Source organism: Nothoprocta perdicaria, unplaced genomic scaffold (assembly GCF_003342845.1).
Source record: "Nothoprocta perdicaria isolate Ctin4 unplaced genomic scaffold, notPer1 scaffold_237, whole genome shotgun sequence".
NCBI lineage: Eukaryota > Metazoa > Chordata > Aves > Tinamiformes > Tinamidae > Nothoprocta > Nothoprocta perdicaria.
The window spans coordinates 249,084-274,196 of NW_020455463.1; the positions used below are offsets into that span (position 1 = coordinate 249,084).

General features: G+C 43.3%; 1 protein-coding gene across 1 annotated transcript in view; it reads right to left on the reverse strand.

The window, feature by feature from the left end:
• Positions 1–25,113, reverse strand: part of PTH1R (parathyroid hormone 1 receptor) — a 103,254-nt gene that overhangs the window by 18,601 nt on the left and 59,540 nt on the right. The window contains exons 3-5 of the mRNA XM_026039683.1: positions 13,178–13,288; positions 11,393–11,511; positions 2,031–2,125 (exon numbers count right to left, since the gene is read on the reverse strand). Of these exons, the coding sequence (XP_025895468.1) occupies positions 2,031–2,125; positions 11,393–11,511; positions 13,178–13,288 (325 nt within the window). The remainder of the gene's footprint in view (positions 1–2,030; positions 2,126–11,392; positions 11,512–13,177; positions 13,289–25,113) is intronic.

Consider the following 25,113-nt stretch of genomic DNA (forward strand, 5'->3'; position numbering starts at 1 on the left):
TGGCTCATGGTTCACTCCTGAGGTTGGTAAGTGAATTAAAGTCTGCCCTGGGGGTGAGCAGTGAGCATGCAGAGCACACATGTGGGGTGACATGCACATGCAGTGAGACACCATCGCCTGTGCAGGGTCCACATCCTTGTGTGCATTGCATATAGGGTGAGCATCTCCCCAGTGACAAATACATCCTGCTTAGAGAGACAAAACTGCACACTTCTTTGCACTTTGCACTTTGGGCAGAGGAATTAGACTATACGCCTGTAAAAAAACACAGCTTCAGGTACGATAAATGTCTCACCTTTGTACCCAGATTTCAGCCTGGGGATTGCAACTACAGCATGCTGGGCTGTTATATCTATTTCCCATCAGATAATATCCACTGCTTGCTCATGTTGAGCAGCTGCTGGATTCCACCCCAGCAATAGCTGTGTTGCAGGTGATATGACCCCACCAGTGCTGACTGTAAAGCGCTTTAGGATCCTTTTTGGGGAAAAGCTGGATGGTAAAATGTGTATGGACTGATGTACCATGGGCATGATGTACCATGTATGAGATGTGTTTTAAGAACAGTGATCCATCTGTCTTTAGGGAGATGGAACTAAGTGGTCTGTCAGGGTCCCTTTCTGCTCACTTCTGCTATGGCTGTGTGAGCTGGTTGGCCAAGCACGAGCCAAACATGAACCAGTTCTTGGATTTACACTCTCTTAAATCCCCAGCTCCACTATGGAGATAAAAATATATGCACAAAACAGAAACATGTTTTTTTCCTCTTCTTTGTATGAGCTTGTCGCAGCAATAGTTGTTTCCTGTTCTATCACAGCATAAACCATGCCAAGTGGAACCGCTGAGGTATGAATTAAGATGGGCTTCGTTCCCTGCACATGCAATGCTGACAGTGAATCTCTGGCTCACGTGTTACCTGGAATGAGGCCTGACCCAGGCTCTGTGGTTTTTGCAATGTGCTCTGACTGCATGAAGAAAGAGCAAGTCTCCTCCCAAAATAGAAACAGCTCTTTCTGAAGCCTTATTTTTGGTGAAGAATAAATGTGGCAAGTACATGGACTTGTACATGCATGTTCTGGACCTTGACCACATACATGCCGTAGGTCCAGGTGTTGGGATACTCTTTTAGCTAAGACAATCAACTCAGCCTCCTTTTGCTTGATGCAGAAAGGACTGAGAGCTTTTTTAGTGCCAGTGGCTACACATTTTATACCCAATGGTATGTGTCTGGGGCTTAGCCTGAGCTTGCATGGTAGGAGCTGCTGAGCTCATTTGCAGACACCACGTGGCTCTTTGCTGCATGGAGAATTTATCTCCACAGCTGTTGTCTGGGTCCTGCTGTTTGCTATGAGATGTGACTTCTTGCATCTAAAGGGATTATCGCGCTGGGCTCTGGAGACCCGGGGTCAATGCCCTGTTTTATCATGATAGTTCTCCAAATGTCTAACAGAAAATGACGCCGTCTCCTCCCGTGGTCACAGATCAGCAGGGAGGTGTGACAGGCAGGTGTGTGGGATGGATAAAGCAAGCTCATAATGAAATTTAGGGGCCCACATTCCTTGGAGGAGTGGTGGAGAAGGAGGGCAGGAAACTCTTGAGTAAGGAGACTCCTTACTCAAGGAGAACCTGGCTCTTTAGGTTGCAGCAAGAGCATGGGGAGACTGGAGAAGTCATTCCAAAACTTTTGCTCCATGCTCCTCCATGGTTATTCAGGATCAGAGTATATCAACAGGGAGCGGCAGAAAAATCTGGATAGAAGAAGGTGACATGAATTTTGGGAGGTGCCTCTCTTTCCATTCACTATAAAAAGGGTCTAGAAAACTCCATTGCAACTGTGAGGGAGAAGTCCAAACATTGCCCCCCATCATCACCCGAGGACTTCTAAGTGGCACTGACACATCCCAAAGCACAAACGTCACCCTTTGTGGCTTGCTGAAGAAGCACATGCCACCCCACTTTCATCCTTTAGGAAAGCCCAAGGCTTTTCCATTCCAGCGATTACTCGCTTAGGTAAAAACAGAGCCGCCTACCTGAAGTATCCCAGGATAAGGACAGCAACTGTGAGAGATCCCAGAGAGATGGAGTATCCAACAGTATAAATCAAATAGAGGCGATCAAAGACCTCCTGCAGTACAAATGATGGAAAAAATAGCGCCACATTAGAACGCATCCTACGGTATCATCATACAACCATGGTAGCAGCATAGAGATGGGGGCTATCATACCTATGGGGATATAAAGATCTGGGCCCGGGAAACCTTAAGTTATCACGCAAAATGTCATCTCCGCAACATAAAAACAGGCTGGAAGGTGGCATTCCTCTTTCCTAATGTCTTAGGGGAGCTGGGACTTTTGCAAGGAAATAGGAGTGCAGATGGGTAAATCTCATACCCCTGAATTTTGCAGCATTTTTCACCCCAAAGGAACCCAAAGCGCTTCACAAACTCTCAGCCAATCATCTGGCAGTTTTTGCTCAAGCAAAATGCCCACTGACCTGGGATTTTTGCTGTAACTGTACAATTTGGCAATTAGGTTACGCCATACCATTGCTTGACTGATGCCTAGACTGGGGATTACCAACCCACCATTAAAAAATCATAGACAATATATTTTGTCTAAGGAAAGTGTGAAGAAATCACTTGCTTTTGTTTTTCTTTTTTAAAATCAAAAGTACCCTGTGACTGTGTTTATCTGATGCAGACACAACTTCAGCTTGCCAAAGTCCCATTGGAAAAGGTCCTGTCACCGGAGAGCTCTTAGTCATTAATCCCACACAAGCTCTTGGTTCTCTTGACCCTCTACATTTAATAAGCTTGGGTTAGAAACTCTGAGATTTCCTTTAAGTATTGAGATGCTTTTCTTCATCCTGGAGCTGGGGGAGTGAGGCTTAATTTGGGGTTTACCAAATATTTGCTCAAAAAGGGTTAAAACATCTGCCACCATTCCAGCTTTTATGCCTTTCATCATCTGGTTTTAGAAATAAAGTCCGTAGAAACCAACCAATTCAGCATCTTTCTCCTCCTTCCCTCCTCCTCCTGTTTCCCTCTCCCCACCCGCTGAGCTTCAATAACATTAGTAACACTGGGCTCTGAATGACAGCTCTGATTTTGATTTGAGGCTAGAAATGCCATTCTGGAATGCGAAACCTCAGCCCTATTACATCAGAATCCCCAGATATGTGAATGTTTCCTTGCGGTTTTCATCGGTAGAGTGGTGTGCTCGCCAATATTAATCTAGTGTGTGTGTATTTATTTATATATATATATATATGTGTATATATATATGTGTGTATGTATATATATATTTATGTATGTATCTTTGGCGCAGCAGGTACTAAAGAGCTGGTGTGAGCACACTGCAGAGTTTAGGGGAAAATAAAGAAAAAAATCTATTCCCTTCAAGGACCAATGCAGCTTTTCCACAGCCAAGCTGGGATCCTCTTTGAACTGAAAAACATTTGCCATGGCAGAAGTCATATATATAAAAAAAATAGAAAAATAATAAAAAAAGCAGCAACAGCAAAAATACTACTCCAACCTTTGGATTCTTGGTAAGTCGGTAATTCTGAAGCATTATTATGCCAAGTTGAACAAAAGCATTCCTGAGTCTCATTCAGAATTTTAACCGGAAAGATCCATGTTCCTATTAGACAACGATACCATTGTAGCAGTAACGGTCTTGGGAAGAGCGTGCTGATTGGCTGGCAGGGCATTTTAGGAGGCTGTGGTTAATTCCTCTGATTAACCACAGGGCCCCTTTTTGAAAGGACGTTGAGTCAGAACTGCCAAGACATACACATCCACACATGCGTGCATGCACGCTGGTGTGCCGGCTTGCAAATAGAGGTGCTGCAAATCCCTCAATGGGGACTCCTCAAGGAAGGTGTTTGCTTGGATGGGGCGTAAAGGTCCTCAGGGAAACCCTTGGGAGCCGAAGGATGAGAATCCTCAAATAAAAGCATGAAGTGGCCTTTGAAAGGGCACCTCACACTTGTGGTTTGCAGCGGTGTTTGTACTTGGGGATTGTAAGATTTGGAATTACTAAGGGAAAAAAGGGCTCGAAGGGCAATTTCAAATCTCATGCATCCCCAGTGTAGGGGAGGTTCCAGGCCTGTGGAAACCACAGCTCTGAATCAGGAAAGGTCCTCCAGATAACAAAGTATTAAGTCCTCTGCTAGCTCAAACAGTCACCTCTGGGTTTAAGAAGTCTCTTCTCAGACATGAGTGGAGGGCATATAATTCATAGAAATAATTGGCAATTTATATGCCAATTCTTTGGCGTATATGAAATAATTCATAGTAAACTGCACAGGTCATACATGGCTGAAGCATAGGCATGTCCTGGCCTGTGGAGTTCCAGAACAGTGCACTGCCCATCAGACCATTTGCTACAGAAGAACATCTACCAGATGTTTGTTATAATCCCACCATGAACACGTGCTGATGGGTGAATAAATTTTTTCCCTAGAGTTATAATCTAGGACATCTCAGAGAACTCTGAGCATAAATAAAATCTACATTTAGGTGACAGGAAGTGGCATTGAAGACTTCTGTCTTTGTGAGTCTTACTCTGTGTGTTTATCTAAAGGTGGGATGCCCAGTTCCAAGCTGGTCTACTTGGTTGCCTTGACTGGAGGACAATCAGCTGTAACTCTTTGGGATGCTTCTCTTAGACTGAGATAAATCATACTATGAAGATGTCTACTTCTTTCCAGAATAAAAAAGCATCCTTGTCTCCAAAGAGAAGATGTCACGTATGCCACAGTCTTCTCCACAGAGAAGACTGTCATAGACTGAGATATTTGTTTTCCAGGTATCTGGAAGCAAGCCCCATTCTGAATATCACTATGATGTGTCTTTTATCCAACTTTCTTCTTTTGGCCTTTTTCTTTCCTAGTACATGTGACCACACATATGGTCTCATGAAGAGGGCATGACTATGTCTGGGGGCATGTGATGAAGCACCTCCCCTTGTAGGACTGGTAAAGAGCTGTAGCTTGGAGCTGGCCTCCCACCACAGTGGCTCTGATCCCAGTGCCCTGCATAGTGTCACATCCTCATTATCAGTCCTTCCTTCCACCCACGAAGAAAGGTCAAGAGGAGACCATTAGTTGTATCCAGGATGTATGGGAGTCTCACACTCTACTTATGAGGCCTTCCATGATCTGATGAGAATGCTCCAGAAGGTCAATCAGATCATCCCTGGTCCAACATATCTGGGGACTGACTTTTTCACAGGTGGGACCGAGTGTGGGATCATTTTACTGGATGCTCCATTTGGACATTTAATCTGTGGAAAAATGAGAATATCCAATGCTCTCTCCTACTTCCCCCAAAATGTTCAGATCTCTAGACTCTGAGTGTATGCAAACACTTTGATCCTGGTTTAGGATCCCGGGGATGTATGCAGGCAGAAGAGCTCCAAGGATGGAGACACAACTCTGTGGCATTACAATGGCAGAAGTCTCCAGCATTTGCGTCATGAAACTGAAATGGATCCACTGGTCTTCTGAAGGGTTGGCAGGGGATGCTGGTGGGTAAGATTAGCAGTGTATGATGATAGTAGTGTTCATAAGGGCCTTCTAGATCAAGTATCTGCAGAGTTTCTGGAAGCTGCTGACTCAGATGTTGCTAATGACATGTTTGAAATGAGCAGGGGCAGCATTTTGCTGCCCTGAATGATAAGCAAAGCCAGAAAGCCTCTGCCACTAGCTCTAGTCATTACTTTTCTTTTCTTTTAATGAAAGGTGTTGCTAAAAAGGCTTAATAGCAGGGAGAAGGGTTATTTTTGAAAGACACAAAACAGTCACTGATTCACAAGGCTTAAGCTTCCAAACCATTCAGCATTGAACAATTTTTGTTTTGACTATGTAACTCTGTTCACTTAAGGAGGTATTAAGCCACATTAAAGCCAGGCTAAAGAAGGGGTACAAGGTGGCTAGCTCTGATTCTTGCCCAGCCATTCTTGCATTTTCATATGTAATAAGCATCAGACCTTCTCAGTAGATTCTAGGCATGAACTTCTACCAGCATCTTGGTAAAAGGTGTTTTATGGGAAGACTCTAGACTTTGCAGGCATGAGCTGAGAACTGCATGACAGAGTTGCTTTCAAGAACGAAGAAAAGATCTTGATGAAGCAATTTTTATTTTTGCACATATCTTAAAACATCTTTCAAGCTGCAAATGCACAGTGCTCTGATGGCAATTCATCTGTATCGTGCAGAATAGTCTGTGTAAACATGTTTTATGCAACCAGTCTGAGGCTACGAAAAGTTGTTGGTTTTTAAGAGGACCCCAGAGAGCCCTAAGAACAAAGTCCAGGCACATAAGATCTTTGGTCTGAACAATGGAGTTTAGATAAAGCAGCTCTGGGACATGCTGTGCCTTTCCCATTGTGTTCGGCACGGGATGGATTCCTGAGGCCACTGTGATTTCTTTGGGGGCAGTAAAACCACCATGATATAAACAAGCAGTAGCAGATGAGGATGGGATTGGTGGGCTGAGGTTAGATCTTTGGATGATCCAACTTGCTAGGCTGGTGGTTTCCAAGCTGGGCTAACCTCCCAAGTTGCTGGCTCCTATTCCCCTTCCCATTGACTTCAGTAGATGTAGGTCACATTTACCCTTAAGCTCGTTCTTGAAAACAGGATGGGTTTGTCCTGCTTTCAAGCAGGATATGATTGGCGTTTGGGCTATTTTGGGGGCAATGGGAATAAAGGAAACTTCTGCTTACTGAACAAAATATGCCATAACTTCTGCCAACTTCTGAAAGGGTGCACAGACAAATGGTAAGGGTGAAGGTGCTGCTGGCTGTGTGAAACAAAAGGGCACCAAAGTCAAAGTCCTGCTATGCTTGGTGAAGAGGAATCACATAAAATGCTGCCTACTAATACTAGGACCAATGGCCAATATCACTGAGGCTCAAGGTCCCCTTAGTCCTCTGCCCTATCTTCTACATGCCCAAAAACTCATGCCTAAGGAACAGTGTAAGAACAGGACAAATATACAATGATATATACAGAGATATGTATATATATATCTATCCATACATCATATATTAAACACGTGGAGGTGCTGAATGCACTAGCCTGCCATTAAGCCTGTGGCTCAGTGACTTAAAACACACAGCACACATACAGACAGCTGGAGTTTAACCACACTGCCTTCCTTGGAGGATGAACACTGGCCAATCTATTCCCCTTCCTTTCCTTGTCCTCCTGTCTTGCTAAAAGACAGATGGAAAATAAACAAAATAGGGCTGCCTGGTCAGAGCTCGAGGGGTGGGAAGCCACAAGTCCCTCAGTCAATATGCTTAGGGGTTGGGAGACTTTTGGGGACAACCAGAGCACAGCTGGAGATAGGGGATGCCCATGCACATCTCCTGGGGAAGGAGCCCAAGAAGGAACATCTCTCATATGAGGAGAGACTGAGTGAGTCGGATCTGTTTTCTCTGGAGAAGAGAGGGCTGAGAAGGGATATGATTAACATGTATAAGTTCAGGAAGGGAGAATGCAGGGAAGAAGGGGCAAGCTCTTCTCATTGGTGGTCAGTGACAGGACAAGGGGTAACGGGCGTAAGCTGAAACACAGGAAGTTCCATCTCCAGGTGAGGAGGAAATTTACTGTGAGGGTGACAGAGCGGTGGAACAGGCTGCCCAGGGAGGTTGTGGAGTCTCCTTCTCTGGAGGTCTTCAAAACCCACCTAGATGCTGCCCTGTGCCACATGCTCTAGGTGTGTCTGCTTGAGCAGGAAGGTTGGACTAGATGATCTGTAGAGGTCCCTTCCAACCTTGAAGATTCTATGATTCTGTGATTCTGTGAAACTTTCTCTGGTCTCTGTCATACCCATGTCTCTTAAAAGCAGAATATGAGAATGCATGGAAGCAGTCAATGGTGTGGCGGTGGTTTTCAGCACAGCCTCAAATGCACATATATATATCTTCCCTTTTGTGGAAGGTTCATAGACAACTTTCCATGAAGCTCCTCCTTCGCTTCTACTAAGTGTTGTCCCTCTCTGGACCCGTGTATCCAGGAGATTGCTGTCCATGGCAGGATTAATGCTATGCCTGCAAGGTATTTAGGGAAACACGCTCTGACGGCTAGCTGCTGTCTACCTGTTCCCCTGGCTAAAGAGGGGAGGTCAATCTTCAGGGCTGTCAATCCAGCGTCCTTCAGCAGGGCTAATTTTTCCTTTAGAAAACAACCTAAAAGCAATTGCTTGCTGGGCAGCTATGAGCTGCTAGTTCTCCCAGCTCTGATGATTTTAGCATACATTGCTGATCTTAGAAAGCAGTTTCCTCACTTCTCTGTGTGAAATAATCCTATTTATATGCTGCAGGAAAAGGTAGCAAAAGTCACAGACTTTCCCTGGGGCCCTCTTTATGTTGTTTTGGTCAATCTTATAATTATCCCATGGTGGGTAAAAGGAGAAGACTGCACACGAAAACAAACACACTTTAACACATATATGTGTGTATGTGTGTGCATCCACATGAGTGTTTATTAAAGCGTGTGTATCTATATGCATAAATATAGCTGTCTATAGATATAGGTCTATTTCTAGAGATAGCAATATAGGGATATATATATAATCGCAGACGGATATTTTTGCTTAATACTTTCTAATACATGCTTTCTGAAAAGTTTCTCTGCTTACATCTGTTAAGAAGCTGTCTTGCTCAGAATCAGCACACAACCTCTGTTCAAAACGTTGGTTAAGTGCAGCTGCTGCTGGTGACGCAAAGATGTTGTTCCCCAGGGGGGGAAGTAATAATAGAAAACAATCTCGCTCTCTAAAGATGAGTAGTCTATCTTGCCAGATCCCTTGATTCTGACATCTCTTGACATATTTACTTAGAGAAAGAAATATATCAAAGGGAGGTTTATTAATATCGGTACTTCAGAGCCACTCTTGAGTTCAAAAGACAATAGGTCTTGATCTCTGAATATTGTCACCCAACTGAGAAAAATAAGGTCATTCCTCTTCTCTTTTATTTCCACATTGTTTTTCACGCTGGACTGCCCAAGGGACCCACAGCAGACGTACTTTTGCTGTGTCCCTTGTCACCAAAATGCAGCCACCTTTGCACTGCGGAGCGAGATGACTGCATGGCAGCATGCAGCATCAGCTTATGTATAAGGCTGGAGAGAGAAACAACCTTGTGCAAATGAAAGGTCATTAATAATAGTGATAATACTTAGTAATAGATGATGCTGAAAAACATTTGATTGTCAAAATATGCTGCTTCAAGGTTGGAGGAAACTACTTTCCTCCAAAGGAAGGAGGAACTTTGTTTCATTTGGGTTTTTTTCTGGTGTTCATTGCACTGGGCAGTTATTGTTTAAGCAAAACCAAGTAGTTCTTTTAATCTGAGCATCAAAGATGGAATTATTTTTTCTTATAACTAAGTAGCATTACATTCACCTCTGTATAGATAAAGCAAAGAAAAAAAAAGAAAAAAAAAGTTGTGGTAGAACATGACTAGGGCATGTCTACAGAATGATTAGGGTGACAAACTCCAGGCAGAGCTGAGAACAGAAAACCAATCTCCTATGCTATGAGATCTCATCTAATGCTCCTCTCCTGAGGAAACACTGCCCAAGTTCTCCTGGGAATTGTCCACCTCTGCACTCAGGGCACACCAACACACGGATACACACAAAATGCATGTCAATGGACTTGCTTTCAGCCTTCCTTGAAAGGCTGGGGGGCAGAGGTGTCTATTTCTTCCTTGTGCTGGTAATATATGAATAATTCTTTTCTTGGTACCCTTCCTCTGATGATTTACCTGACCAAGTCCTGCCTGGGAACATGCGAGATTTAAAAGAAAGACAATTCTTCTCCTAGGAAATGTATGAGAATTGCTCAGATGGAGAGGTCTGCAGCAGATGACTCTCACCACAGGAAGGTGGGACAACGGAGAAGATTTCCAAAAGGTCAAGAAGTTGATGTCGCTTAGGAAAGCCCTGTTGATATGAGATACTGAATAACTCCATGACAAACTCCAGAGACCACTAAGAATAAAGTGATTCTTTCCACCTATGGACTGGGAAAAGATGTGTCCCACTGCACTTGTTCTAAAAGTGAACTTGCACCCTTGAGACAACATATTTTGTTTTTAAATAGCTGGAATTGTGTCCAAACCCTGAAACCATGTCTGCCTCCTGAGAAGGTGATAACACATGCAGATGTGTTATCACATTAGGAGGTATGTGCCTCCTAATTGGGATTAGGGTTCCCAATGGGAATGTGTGCCTTCTTGTCATTTTCAAGCCTGCTTCCCATTGTGAAGTTTGTGGTTAGATATTTATCTCCAGTCATCTAGAAACCATTACTGTAGGTGTCACTGATCCCACACCCCAATATCCAAGGACAACTTCTTCTAAGTACCAGCAAGAAATGAGAAGTTTTTGCTAAATACTTAGCAAACAGCAGAAATATAACAGCAAAGGTGTGGGTGCAAATATCATTCTCTGTGGACGAAGAAAGTCAAATCCTCTCAGGTGACTCTGTTGACAGCAGAAGAATTGCTTCTGCCTTATGGAGTGATGCACTTGGGAGACATTCAGAAGGACTACAGACAACCAGGTGGGCTCAAACACAGAGAGAGGAGTAAGAACTTTCTGCCTCACTGTATTCCAACTACTCCTTTGGAAATAATTTAAATTTATGTAAAAATAAGTCTTATAGATCAGGTGTATAAATAGACACTTTATTTTTTCCCTCAGGACCATACCAAATCCTCTCCATTTTCAAGTGCTTGTTAATTCCTTTTATAAATCTGGATAGTGTCATTGCCTTGAGAGTGTAACAACACCAGAACTAATTCAAGATCTGCACTTTTGTGTTAATTTAGCTTCTGTACTATAAACAGAGGTCTTTGTCATCACCTACTTCCAATGAAAAGGCAGCAAAAAACTCTGAGTCTGTAGTTCATACCTTTCAATCCAGATGTTCTACATTCAACATCTACAGAAGCAATGTTGCTACTGGCTTGACAGATGTTTTTGCTCTCTGCTTGTGCATACCCTAGCAGGAACAACCTGCATATGTGCATATGTTCTAAAATAATTCAAAATATCTTGATAGCAAAATTGCTCACTGATGGGGAAGAGAGAGCATCTATGGTATCAAGTGCAATCTTCAACAACTTCTAAGTGCTCCTGAGCTCTTTCCAAATTTCTCCCAGTTCTCTATATAATATGGGGTCATGGAAGCTAGAAGAAGACTTTAGCCTTTGAGCGCAATTTCCCATTCAGATTATTGTGTGTGAAAATGAAGATATACCTTTGGCAAGCTTGGTAAGCTGGAGCTCATCAGGGATTTAAAATGAGACAGGGCTAGCCCCACATGAGACCAATGCTTCACGGTAAAGACACAAATGCATTGCCTACCCTTTCCCTCGTCTCATTGGTGAGGAACTTGGCACATTCACTGTAGTTTGCCCAGGTGCGGTTGTTTCCTGGGACCAGTTCCCAGCTCCCATTCAAGTCACACCGGCGATATGCATGGCCTGCAAGGAGAAGAGAGACACAGTAGAAATAGGAACATGAAGAAGTCATTTGGTCTTAATGCCCTGGCAGAAAAGGAGAAATTTCTTCCAAGGATGGAACCCATGTCTGTGCCATCAACATTGGTTTCTTCTGCCTGCTTTGAACACAACTTCCATCTCGTTAGCTACCTTATCAATCTTCTTATCAAATACACTGCTTTTGCTTTACAGATCTAGTGCATCTGAACATAGATTTTTCTGTGGCTATCATCTTCATCATGAAGAAGTAAGAGGAAAAATTCTGGTTTCATGTTGGGATTTATCTTGCAGAAGGTAACATCCCTGTTCAGATGTCTGTGTGTTGGTGCCATTGCATGAGTTGTGTGTTAAAAGTCCCAGTTAATGGATATTAAATGAGGCAACAGGTCTAGCTGTCTAGTGTCTATAGAAGCAGCCTTTCTGGAGATACCTACATTTCTGGAGATACCTACATTTCAGCCAGACTGCCATCCTAGGTGACTTGAGTAGTAAATACTAGTGAGGTGGAGAATCTATGCCTTGTTGAGTTATGGGATGGATCATTCGTTCCTCCTGACTTCTAAAGTGAAATGCATGCACACAGTGTCTTTACAAGAGATCATGCTCAGGAGTTATGCTGGCTTGGCTCACAGTGTTTTACGGAGAAGGCAGGACTGAGTGTGTGAGAACAGAACACACTGAAATAAATGCCATTTCTTTCTTCTTCTTCCTCTCCTTCTCCTCCTCCTCCTCCTCCTCCTCTTTCTCCTTCTCCTTCTCCTTCTCCTTCTCCTTCTCCTTCTCCTTCTCCTTCTCCTTCTCCTCCTTTTTTTTTTTTTTTTTTTTTTTTTTTTTCCCCCCCTGAAAATAGTGACAGAGCTCTGCTGGGAACGTTTGATCTTAATTCTCTCTTTTCTTTTCGGTGTCTGGGTGCACAGCTTTGCCTGAGAAAAGATAAAACTCTAGCTTTGAAAATACACCGAGGAGCTCGTGTTCTTCAATTCCTTTTAAAAACATGCACAGACTTTGTGGCACCGTAAGCCAGCCAAGAAATTCACAGCCTGAGGGAAAGTGAGATATGGAGGAATGCACATGTTCTGCTTACCAGCACTGTTCTCAGATACCCACCACAGGGGGCTGGACAGAGATCAGAGGTTAGAAGGACAATATTAGTCACAAGCTGGTTGAGTAAAGAATATAAATCGGAAGAGCATGCTGCAATTTCTATTGGTACCCAAAGTTTGTTGGGACGCATGGATTAGGAGTTTCTAACCATGCAAGACCATACAGCTGCAAGCTTGCTGTTGATGCCTATAAAGCCTAGCTATGTTCTGGGTGCTGGAGGTGGCATGTACGTGACTGCTGGTGTAAAAACAGTTGTCTTTTCTCTCATCATGTGATACACAGCACAGGACCAGTGAATGGAGCAGGAAGGCCATGAGCAGAGCGAAATCCATTTTGGAGAAGGAGTGAAGTAGTTTTCGTTTAACAAAAATAATGGCTGCTTCTTTACTTCCTTTTCCCTAGCTTTTTGCCTAGATTGGATAAGAATCACCACGTGAGGACAAAAATAAAGGATGCTAATCAGGATTTTTCATTCTTCTAGGCTCTCAGCTCCCTCCTAACAGCAGATCACAAGACTTTTCTGGCATTCAGGACAGGACCTTACCTTTGTGATTGAAGTCATAGATGTACTCTGGACATGGCATGGCCACCACTTTGCCTGGCACACCTTCAGGCCAGCAGACAATCCCATCCCACTCAGGAAGACAAAAGCCATCTGTGGAAGAGATGCAAATGTGAAAAGGAGTCACTTGACCTACAAAGTTAAAAACCTCACAGTGATGCCTCTGCCCCACTGTCATGAGAGGGATCTCCATGAAAAAGCCAATGACTCTATTACTTAATTGAAAAAAGCTGCTCTTGTGCGTCATTGAAATTTGTATCTTAATGCATGGCTCTGGACAGGTCTAGTGCTTTTGGAGAAGGTGTAGCTTTTATCAAGTTTTATTTTGAAAAGGCGTTGTTGAACATAGCATAAGAGCTGAGTGTTCTCTGACATGAGCCAAAGTCTCTGGGAAGTTACTTTCACCTGTGGGAAAAAAAGAAACAGAAAAGGAGCAGGAGCAGAGTGGAGAGCAGGAGGACCTGAACAGTGCAGGGCTCCAGATTTGGCAGTCAAGATTCTATGGTCTACAGGGCAACTTCATCTTCATACCCAAGGAGAGCTTAACTACAACACAAGCTTAAGCCTGAGTAAAATGAGCAAACCATATAACCCCAAACTTTTGTGTTCTTTCTAATCCTAAATGCTACTTCTTTTCTGATACGGCTGTGATAGTCCTGGCTCTCCTGCTCCATCATATCCCTTTGATGCCCTCCTTTGCCAGCTGTGAGTCAAGTGTTGATTGAGGCTGTGTACAAGTTGGCTTGTATATATTTTTCTCTGTCTGTTGTGCCACTTTTCTTGGCCAACCATTACCTCCTTATCTCCAAAATGGAGTGTTTTAAAAGATTTCCTTTAAATCATCATTGCTCTCCCTTTTAATTCATCCGTTAAAGCTTTGATACCTTTGAATAAGAAATCCTGTACACCCTCATGCACATCTACCTCTTTACTCAGCATTTTGAAAACATCTGTGATGAGTCTTGTGCAAAGAAAAGCAGAGTCAAACCAAAAAAAAAAAAAAAAAGGCCTTTCTCTCCTTTTTGCTTCTTCTCCCCTCCAAATTTTATTTGAAAGTCAATGAATAGATAAATATATATGTGAAGTTCTTGAATTTTCACTTTGCATTTCTTCAGAGCTTGGAAAGCAATTAACCTCAGGTCTTGCTATCAACTCCTAGCTATGCAATTTTTCAATTCTTCCTTGCAAAAAGAAGTGTTAGAAGGGCTCATGTCTCCTGCCCTACGTGAGCACAGAGTCTAACAGTGATCTGGAACAAGTGGCCTCTAGGCAGATACTCTGCAGGGTTTGTGTCACCTGCCTCTGTAGTGGCTGAGACACCAGCGTTAGAGATGGTGGTGATGGGAGATGGGCCACTGGTGGACACAATGGTCTCATGTTCCTAATCAGCAGTTTATTAGATCTGCGTGAGACAGAGCTGGCCGTTGTCCATATTGAGACCTGCTCAGACATCCTCTGAGCTGCTTGAAAGCTGTGGGAATTAACCTTGCTTTCAACGCCACTTTAGAAAGAGGGAAGTTAATCCTGGTCCCCCCACCTTGTATATCCTTCCCGCTTGTCAATAGACAAATTTTTGCAGTTTTTGATGTAGAAGCTCCCAGCTGTGTGAAGAGAGCACAGTCATGTTCGCACTTGCATGTTCAAGCATTGCTTTTCCTATTCTTGAAGAGTTCAGTGGGTGCCACATACCTGAATTTAACCGTGTGCCTATATACACCCTCAAATTGGGCTACACTAAGTGCATCCAGCTTCAATACTGTGTCTGAATGAAAAGCAAACACCACTGAAACTACCTCAACTTTTTTAACAACATTTTTTCCCCACCGTACTGATCGTATCCTATCAGGGAGTCTATCAGCAGTGTCTGACAGAGAGAAATTGCAAGAGAATCAAAATAAAATGGAACCACCTGCTCTTATCTGCAAGAGCTGCATTACTAAAGCAGTGATAAATACTGCCAAGATCTCAGGACGTTTCATTAATATCAAAGCCACTGACGGAGCACTCTTTCAAAGCAGTTGTAATTTATCCTTTGTAAGGCATATGCTTCCACAAGATTAAATAACACCCCAGGTTTGCTTTAAAGACCTTGAGCTAGTGCGATTGCCCTCAAGGTTTGGGGCTGACAGTGCTCAATTCAATCTGCTGGGATTCTAAGGCATTAAAAACAGCAGAAAAGCCCATCATTTTTCAGATGATTTCTTATCTTTAATTTCATGTTGATGAAAATGACTGGGCTAATCTTCTATCCTCTAATGCATCTTCTAAAGCATTAACTGGGAATGAGTAAAAAGGGGCTAAAAATCCCTGGAAGTGGTGCAAGAGCAAGGAGGAAGAATTTTATTGTGTTCCCTGTTTTGAGGCGCATCAAGGGAAAGAATGATAACAAAATTCCTATTCATGAAAGATGTGTAACTCCTGCTGGTTGGCTCATTATTTTGCAGGATGACTTATAAGCTGAAAGAGAGTTTATTTATTGTTTATTTTTTGGCTGTCTTGAAAGATGAAAAGAGAAAGAAAAACAAGCCCCCACAAGATTTACACTGGTATAAAAAATGTCATTGTCGGTGAGCAACATTTGCAGAGAAGAAAATAAAGATTTAATTCAGTTCCTTCTTACTCAAAATCATTTGTAAAAAAATATAAATAAATAAACTTAGGAGGAAAATGAAGGCTGCCTTCAAACAATACTGAGAAAAAAAAAAAATTGAAAAACCATGCTTGGAAAATGCTGAGTTTAAAAAAAATCCACATTTCTAAGATTTTCAGGATGGCTCTTAAAGCACCTTCATTTAACATGGTAGTGCATGTTTTGTCCAGAAAATCTTAGTTTCAAACCATATCTCATGGTACTTCCTGCTTTTGATGTATTCCCACACGCCCTACACATCCCACACATATTCATTCAAAAGAAAAATCAATACTTACTGGATAACAGAGTTGGAAATTATTTTATTTTGGATACCTTAATCAAAAAATAAAATGAAATAAAAAATCCCCAAACAAGAGAAAACAAAAGAAACATAGAGCTGAAGACTGGAAAGAAGGAAAGCTGAAGAGTGAAACACACTGAAAACCAGAACTCCTTCATTTTCTCAGGAGCAACCTGGGGAGCCATAATCTACCTTGGAAGTCTGAGAAAGAGTCTCCTTGTCACCTCTTGCTGCATTTGAACTCTTACAGTTTCCCAGTCCATCCATTGATTGTCTAAGGCCATATGAGAGTCTGATGGGATTTCATCTTCAGAGTGCATCAGTCTCCTCACAGTAAGCAAAAATGAATCTGTTGTCATCGCCATGAACAGTCTTCAATTAGAGAACCATCTCCAACCCGTTTTCCATGTCTCCTTCATCCTTTACCTCCTCTCCTTGCTATATGCCCTGTAGAACTATTGCCCCATTTCAGCCAGTTTTGAAAGGGGGCCAGAAATTCTAGTCATCCCTTCCCTCCTGCAGATTTCATTGAGGATTATGGTAGGGGTGGATATTGAAGAGTCATCAAGGGGCTTCTACTTGGCTACCAGCCTTTGCAGACCAGATGGTGAGCTGTCACATGCAGAGAAGAAAACTGGGCACTGGAAGGCAATTTCTTGCCCAGCTAGGGGAGCCCAAGAGAAAATGCTCCCAGAAAAGTGTTTTTAGGGAGGGAGCAAGGAGATGTGCATGGAGGAAGCCAGGTACCCCTGGATCTGCTGGTGGCAGAGCAGTTTGTGGAGCTCTTGCTCTGGCTGCAGCCCCGAGGTACTTGGAAAACATTTTTCAAATGGAAATATTAGCTGAATCCAGGACCAGCCACACTTGCTGACGGCTGGAGCCACATTCCTCCTTTTTTCTCTTACAGCCAAAATCTGTTCCTTCCTCTGCACCCCACATGTTGTCATCGACACCAGCCCCACTCTCCTCCTACCTTTAGGACCTCCATCCTCCAGGTCTCCAGACTCTAGATCTTCTCCACATCTGTCCCTTCCCACCATAACCCACCATCCTCTTTAATCTGCACAGCCACGTGTCACCTCTGTCATCACTTTCATTAAACTAAGACCACGGATGTGACACTAGGGACAGAATTCTGCATCTTTTCCGTCTCACATTCTCCCAATTTACCCACTCTGGAGATGATTTGAAAGCAGAGCCAGGGAGAAAAAAAAAAAAAGGGCGAGGGGAGGAGGAAAAATACCATATATTTCATTGGTATTGTGCTGGAATCAAAACAAGAATTTTTGGTTTTTTTTTTTGTTTTCCAAAATATTTCCTCCAAACTTTTTTTTTTTTTTTATCCCCTTGGTTTGTAATAATATTAACAGTACTAACAACTTGGCTTCACTCTGCTATTTTCCTTTTCTCCTGGACAATCCTCAAAAGAGATCTACATTCGGCTACAAGAAGAAATCTGAAAAAATGGTGGAGAGATTCAGGAAAACAATAAAAATATCCACAAGCTTTTCCTGATGGAGTTGCTGTAAAAAAAAAAAAATAAGGAAGGAATCCTATTTTACAATTTTTTTTATAACTTGCCATAAAGAAAAAAATTCATCACCTGCAAGCAACATGCTTCTGGCATGCTAAAAATAAATGTCTCCTGAGACACTGTTAATGATATTTAGTAAGCACAGAAAACCAGAAGGGGTCTATTTGATTGTAAATGCTGACTGGAAAGCTATTGAAGACTTTTTTTAAGTGAAAAGTAGTTTGAGGGTTCAAATATGCTGCTTGGATTGATGCAGATGGGCAGGTTTGCAATGCAAGGTGCTATGCTCCAAGAGAGCTGGAAATGCTAAAAATTTCTCTCTTTGGAAGGAGACAGTAGAAATCACTGAAGACGTAACACAAAAGGAATGCATAAACTTTAAGCAAACAAGGAAATCTCATACATATTCCACATCCTAAGTGTATATTAGATGTGCCCAGGAGGTATCAGTTATTTGGGCAACATTAAACTGTGAATACGGAAAGAATCACAGAGTCATAGAATCCCAAAATCCCAGAAGGGTTGAGGGTGGCAGGGACCTCTGGAGCCCCCCCAGCGCAGCCCCTGCTCCACAGGGACACCCAGAGCACGGGGCACCCGGTGGCACCCGGGCGGCTTGGGGAGATGCCCAGAGCAGGAGCCTCCGCAGCCTCCCTGGGCAGCCTGGGCCAGGGCTCGGGCACCCTCCCAGTGCAGCAGCTCTTCCTCCCGTGGAGATGGGACCTGCTGGGTGTCAGTTTGTCCCTTGTCCTGCCACTGGCCACCACCGAGAAGAGCTCCGCCCCTTCCTCCCTACATTCTCACCTCAGGTACTTGTCCATGTTGGTCAGATCCCCTTCCTTTCTCCAGGCTAAACAGGCTCCACTCGTTCAGTCTTTCCTCTTACAATAGATGCTCCAGTCCCTTAATCACCTTTGTCGCTCTCCACTGGTCCCTCTCTAGCAGCTCCACATCCCTCTTGTCCTGGGGAACCCAGAACTGCCCCCAATGCTCCAGGTTTGGCCTCCCCAGAGCTGAGCAGAGGGGCAGAATCACCTCCCTTGACCTGCGGGCAACATCCTCCTGATATAGCCAGGATCCCATTGGCCTTCTTGGCCACGAGAGAACATTCCTGCCTCATAGTTAACTTGGTGTCAACCAGGACTCCAGGTCCCTCTCCATGGAGGTGCTTTCCAGCAGGTCAACCCCTAATCCGTACTGATGCCTGGGATTATTCCTGTCCAGGTGAAGGACCCTGCACTTGTCCTTTTTGAACCTCATGAGGTTCCTCTCTGTCCAACTCTCCAGCCTGTCCAGGTCCCTCTGGATGGCAGCATCCATTGGAGGAGACTGAGGAGTTTGATTTGCTTTCCAAAAAGAAAGACTCAAAAGTATTTCTCACCCTACTGGTAAGCATTATCAATGAAAATGAGCTACAAAAATACAGGATGATGCAAATAAACTCTTGTATACTCTAGTTTCTTGGTGCATTTCTTAGAAGGCTATTTCTTTTCTTCCGTTTTCAGCTAATCTTCCCAGCTTACTCAAGGCCTCCTGCTTGCAAATCCTGTTTCAGCCAGGGTCTTCCTGGATAAGCTGTATCAAACAACGCCCTTAAGTTCACCATTATTTCTTGATCTTATTCATGGAAGGCGGTTTTCTGGAGAGCAAAGGTGGCATCTAGTGCTACATACTTCTTATACCTGATGTAAATATATATAAAACCTTCAACCAAAGCATCCACAAGTCTGTTGCCTAACTAGAAGCCACCAGTATCTCAGTGAAATGCACTGAATTACATGGTTCTCCTCTTTTGATTGCAATGCATTGGGCAGGAATAACGCTGTAAGGTAAATATCTGGTTTATTTTCCTGCTTCTGCATACCATTTCATTACAGTCGATCTCTGCCCATTTTCTCTGGCTGGATTGCAAGCTCTTCCCAAGCCTCAGTACCTGAGGTGTCTGAAGGTTACTATTATAGTGTGTACATTCATGGGACAGTGGCCTGGGCTGCTGTGAATACTCCCTTACAGTAGTGCAGTCCTACGGAGTAGTTAGAGCAGTACAGATTACTGCAGTTTAACACATGCACCTACCAACCCTCTTTACTCCTTCAACACTGAAATCTCTGGGCATGGAAATGGTAGCCAATATAGGAGGAAAATTATAGCCGTGATTACAAGCCAGTTCTCGGGAGAGAATAAACAAACACTGTTTGGTGTCGCTCCTGCAGGACTCGTTTTCTGGAGGCAGAAAGGCCAGCCACAGGGTTCTTTGTGAAAGGGCTGCTGCGTCACATGCATATAACATTTTGCACTAAACAGCCCTTTTCTTCACATCTGCTTGCCCACCTGAGCCTGGTTAGAAAACTCAGTGTGTTGCATATTCAGTAGAGAGGAAGAGAGAGGCATTTTTGGGCCATACTCGATCATTGCTGGGTCTGCAACCCCAGGGTGCAATGAGGACTATTCCCTCCTGCCTGCTATGTTTCTCATGCCTCCTCCCTCCTTTCCTTCCCCCCAGTTGTAATTCCAATTTCTATGCAAGCGATGCATGCATGTGGAGAACACATTAAAACCATCTGTGAAGCTGCTTGGCAGCTGGATAAATGCAAACACGGTCTTGAGGTGTTTATCTAGGGGTATGGAATATAAATCAGCCCAACTTATTCTGGCACCGTGCGAGGCACCAGAGAGACCACATTTGGAATACGGTGTGCAATTGTGGTCACTCTGTTACGGGAAGGACATTTGGTGGATTGGAAACAGGCAGGGAGGAGCAAACAAAAAAAAATGACCTAGCATTTTGGGGCAGAAGAGGGAGAAAAAGAGAGGGCTCCATGGATTGTGCCTCTACAAAGGGATGTTTTTCTATCACAGCAGATGTATTTCAGGTCTGGCTCTCAGAGCTTGTGTGTGTGTCTGCATGTATAGATCTGTAGGTTGGAATATGTGTCATAAGGAGAATACATTGGCTGGCCTGTATTGTGTACTGCAGATGGAGTGCAAGCCTCTTTTGGAAGATGTTTTGTGTGGATTCCAGGGTGTTCAGGTGGATAGCTGAGGACATAAAGCTGCAGCCCCTTTTGGTGGACTTGCGTGTGCCTGCTGCTTCCCCCTTTTCTCGTTCTAGTATGCCCAATTCTTTCAAAACCCTCTAGGGCTCCCTCTTGGAGGTGATAGCGCTTGTCATGCCAGTCAAGAGAAGAAAGCATTGAAATAAGTATGCTAATTAATATTGCAAACTGGATGCTCCTATATGCAGTTCATTCACTCATTCTGTACATTACTACACATATCTCACACACAATCCATTTACAGCTACTGTAAATATTGAGATCTGCCCCTTCTGTGCATTGCAGGACCTATATACCCGAAAAAAAAACAAACAAAAAAACCTCAAACCAACCCAAAATCCATGAGCAAGACTCCCTGACATCTATAACAATTAATAAAATAGACCATAACCTGTTCTCAGGCCCTGTAGGTTGTGTGTACATGGTGAACGCTCATAGTGGCATAGTATGACTCACATCTGCATGCCCAAGATCTGTCTTATGCATGTCCTAACAGGGTAGTCTTGACTGTGCTGCCACTGTAAAGGACTCCTGGTCTGGGCTGGCCCCCAAAGTGCTCACAGGGGCAGAGACAGCTGCCCTAAGCCAAAACCATGTCAGGAACGTGCTAACTAGAGGCAGCTCAATGAACTGGAGGAAATATTTGAGCTCATGTCTTGGCCATGTCTCACTAAGACAGTCAGAATGAGAGTAGAAAGAGCAAGAAGTTGGGATAGAGAGAGGAGATATGAAGTTCTTCCAGATCTGGTGTCTGTAGGACAAATCCTGAGAGAAATCCTACACGTTTTAGTCTCCTCTTGCTTTCCAAGGCACCTGAGGTTGCTCACATCTTCTGAGGTGACCCTGGTGAGTTGGATGATCAGGGGATGGTGCTTTGAGCCTATGGAGAGAAAAGCTGGGGCAGACCCTCAACTTCTGCAAGGCCAAAGGGATCCTGGACTTGGGGATGGGTCCTTTAGGGATAATGGAACCAAAACTCGTATGCTTTGGACAAATATGTGTGGCTTCTTAGCTAAAAATAACCCCTTCCCCTAGCAAATAAGAGGTTTATTTATTAAAAAAACAAACCATTTCAAGGCAAGCTGCAACACCTAGGACTCTGAGAAAGGACTGCCGATGGCCTTCGCTAATAACAGGTTTATGTAAAAATCTCTCTTCCCCCACAAAATGTCCCATCTCCTTTTCCAAACCAAGGTAAGACAGGCGTTTAATTCATGGGGAAAAAAAAAAAAAAAAAAAAGGAGATCAGGTCTGATGGCTTATGGCTGGGAATTTCACTTCATCCGCTTCCAGGTTTAACTTTGGGGTGGCATCAGGCTGCCCACCATGGCTGAAATGTAATATTTATGTATGTAGAAGAGAAATTTTAGGGTTTCCTGTTCTTTCTGAAAGGCTTTCATCTGGAGACTAAATTTAAAAGAAGAGAGGGGGAAAAAAAGAGAAAAGAAGGAAAGGAAACCAAGCCAAATGTTTGTGGGACAGTTGTATGTGTGAGGATTTTTTTTCTTTTCTTTTTGTGTGGGGGTCTCCCTTCCTCAGCACCTTAGCCAAAAGGGGCAGAGGAAGAATATATCTTAAAGTGTGGCTATGTGGAAATACACTTGATTGGAGGGCAGTTGTGCTCAGCCTAGACTGCTCATTGACAGGTCCACCTGGAGCTGCCTCCATGTCATCCCAGTTCATCTTGGATTAAAGCCCATGGCAGGTCCTCAGGCTCAGAAATACCTCTGGGAGGGATTTATCAGTAGATGGCAAAGTCTGTAGAGTCTCTTCTAGGAAGACTGTAACGCTCTCATCCTATATTAGGTAGCATGTGATATCTAACAAAAGTTAATGCTCTTCGGGAAAAAAAAAGGGGGGGGGAATTTGAAGTTTTTATTCATAAATGGTTCTCATTATTCTGAAGAAATCTTAAATTTATATACATATATATTTACTTTTTTACTTTTATTTTTTTTTTATCTAGGACTTCCCTTTGGGTTACTTACGTGATAACAATCACACATCTAGAAGCCATGCACTCCTCATGCTCCAGAAGTGCTTGATGGGTCCATGCTTCCGTCTTGGCAAGAACTGGAGGAAGCGATGCTGCTCCATCTCTAAGAACTTTCTCAGAGCAAAACTTAGGTTTGGCTCTAGCTAAATCTCAATTGTCTTATTTCAGCTGAGCAAGATATTGCTGGTCTCTGGTACAAGAATACTATATTGAGGGTAGAAGGTAATATATTTGAATACTCTAATTTATGTCTGTTTGCCTGGTCTCTCGGAGCCTGGGTCAAGGATAAAAGGGAAATTAAACCCAAGAAAGACAATGTACAGTCCCCACTCTTTATGAGGAGGATGGATACTGGTGCTCTTCATGCTCCCATCAACCTTTTCCTTTTTCTTCCCAACATCAAGTCTACTCGCCAATTTTGAAGATCATTTTTGATAGCTGCTACACTTAAATCAGTCCTGGCAGAAAGACGAAGCTGGTGTTGGTCTGGCTTATGAGGATACAGGTGGATTGGGAGCAAATGCCATGCATATGGCCCCACAGGTGTGGCACCAGGAGGAGCACTTCAATAGGAGCAGCACTGAAGACTATTGGCATTTCGCATTGCATCAAAAGGTACATGACACTGGCAAATAAAGCCTAATCACCTGAGCTGAAGAAATTCATGGGTTTAATAAAACTGAGGCAGTAAAACCAGCAAAGAGAATAAGTTAATACCAAACAAACAAACAAACAAACAAACAAACAAAAACAGAGCAGAGCCTGCTTCAAGGGGATAGTGGAGCTTGATTTGAGATACTTATGTCTACTGGGCTGGCTGTTTCCTAAGGAAGAGCTAATGAAGTCCATGCATGGGCAGGATCCCATATTCCAGTTAAAGAGCCAGGGTTAGTGTGTGTCTCCACTGCAAATCCAAGCATATGGAATGGTGATACACAAAAAAAGTGGAAAAACTCTGGAAAACTCTTTCTTGTTCAGGTTTCTCAAGGGGCAAACAGCAGTGTTGGACTCACGGGTCTCTCCCATAGCTCATCTTCTTTGCTTGTGTGTTTTTCATGTAGCTGCTTCAAACCTGTGATTAGCAGACAAACTAAGAGAGGGTAGCTGCAAGGTGAGATAAGGAACAGCAGAAACCAGTCAAATTGTGAGAAAATTGTGAAGTTAGTGAATAGCCAAAATGAAGGCTCTTCACTAACTCAGGCTACCTCTCATCTCATTTACCCAAATACCTGATTTTCCTTGGTGCCTGCAAATACACATTCATCTAAATGGATATCAGACTGGAAAAAAAAGTCAGTCAGCATGCTGGGGGAGAAATCAATTAATCTAAGATAAATCATCAAACTAATTTGGATTCTGCCATTTTATACTTGCTGTAGAGCTGGTCCATTAAGTGCACTCAGTGATAAAATGAAGGAAAAGGGACTGCACTGGACTGCAAGAAATTTCAAATGTATTTTCCTCATTTCAAAACAAATCTTTTAGGAGGCTTTGAAGACATGATGACGAAAGTTTTGGGTTTCATTCAAGTGCGGTTTGTCCAAAACTTTTCATCAATTTCTGTCCACCTGGACTTGAATTTGTGGAGCTTCACCTTGAATTCCAGGACAAAAGGAAATGTGGTTTGTGGTCTATGCCCTGGCTAAAGAGTAAGGAGAGGAGAACCCAAATCTTGGCTCTGTCACAGACTCTCCATTGAGATCGAAGGTGAGGCGTTGAATATCCCTGTGCGTCAGCTCTCAAGAATGAGCCCTACCAAACCTTCATGCCAGGTTACGTGATATTTCTTTCTATCTTAAAAAAAAAAAAGTCAAGAAAATTAAGTTGTCCCAAATTCACTCACTGCTTCTGAAAACACAGATCATTCACTGTTATAGAGTGGAGTAAATCCCAACATTATGCTGTAATCACACCCAGACAGAGACAGGATCCAAATTGTCCTCTGCCAGGTGGTAATTGGCACCTTCTGTTGAAAGGAAGGCATCAAGAATGATCATAGGAGAGAACTGACAGCGCCAAGCAGTTGTATATATCCCTTGACATGAAGTTGGCTGGGAGCAAGGAGATAAAGCAACGGAAGAAAGGTCAGATGGGGTTTCCATCTGCGGTTTGTGCTTAATGCAGTGCTGCTTACATCAACACCTTTCCTTCCTAGACCTGCTCCTTTCCCTCTAATGTTCCTGGTGTTTGTGTCTGCATGATGAGCGCAGATCATCATGTGGCTGCAGCAGACTGAGCTGAATAATAAACCTCCTTCAGAGACTCTCAGGTGGAACAGAACTCCCATTTGGTTTGCCATCTGACCCTGTTCAAACCTGCATGCACAGGGGAACCTGCAATAGCAAATGAAGAGGTGCTTTTGATGCATACACACAGGTCCTTTACATCTCTGTCACCAT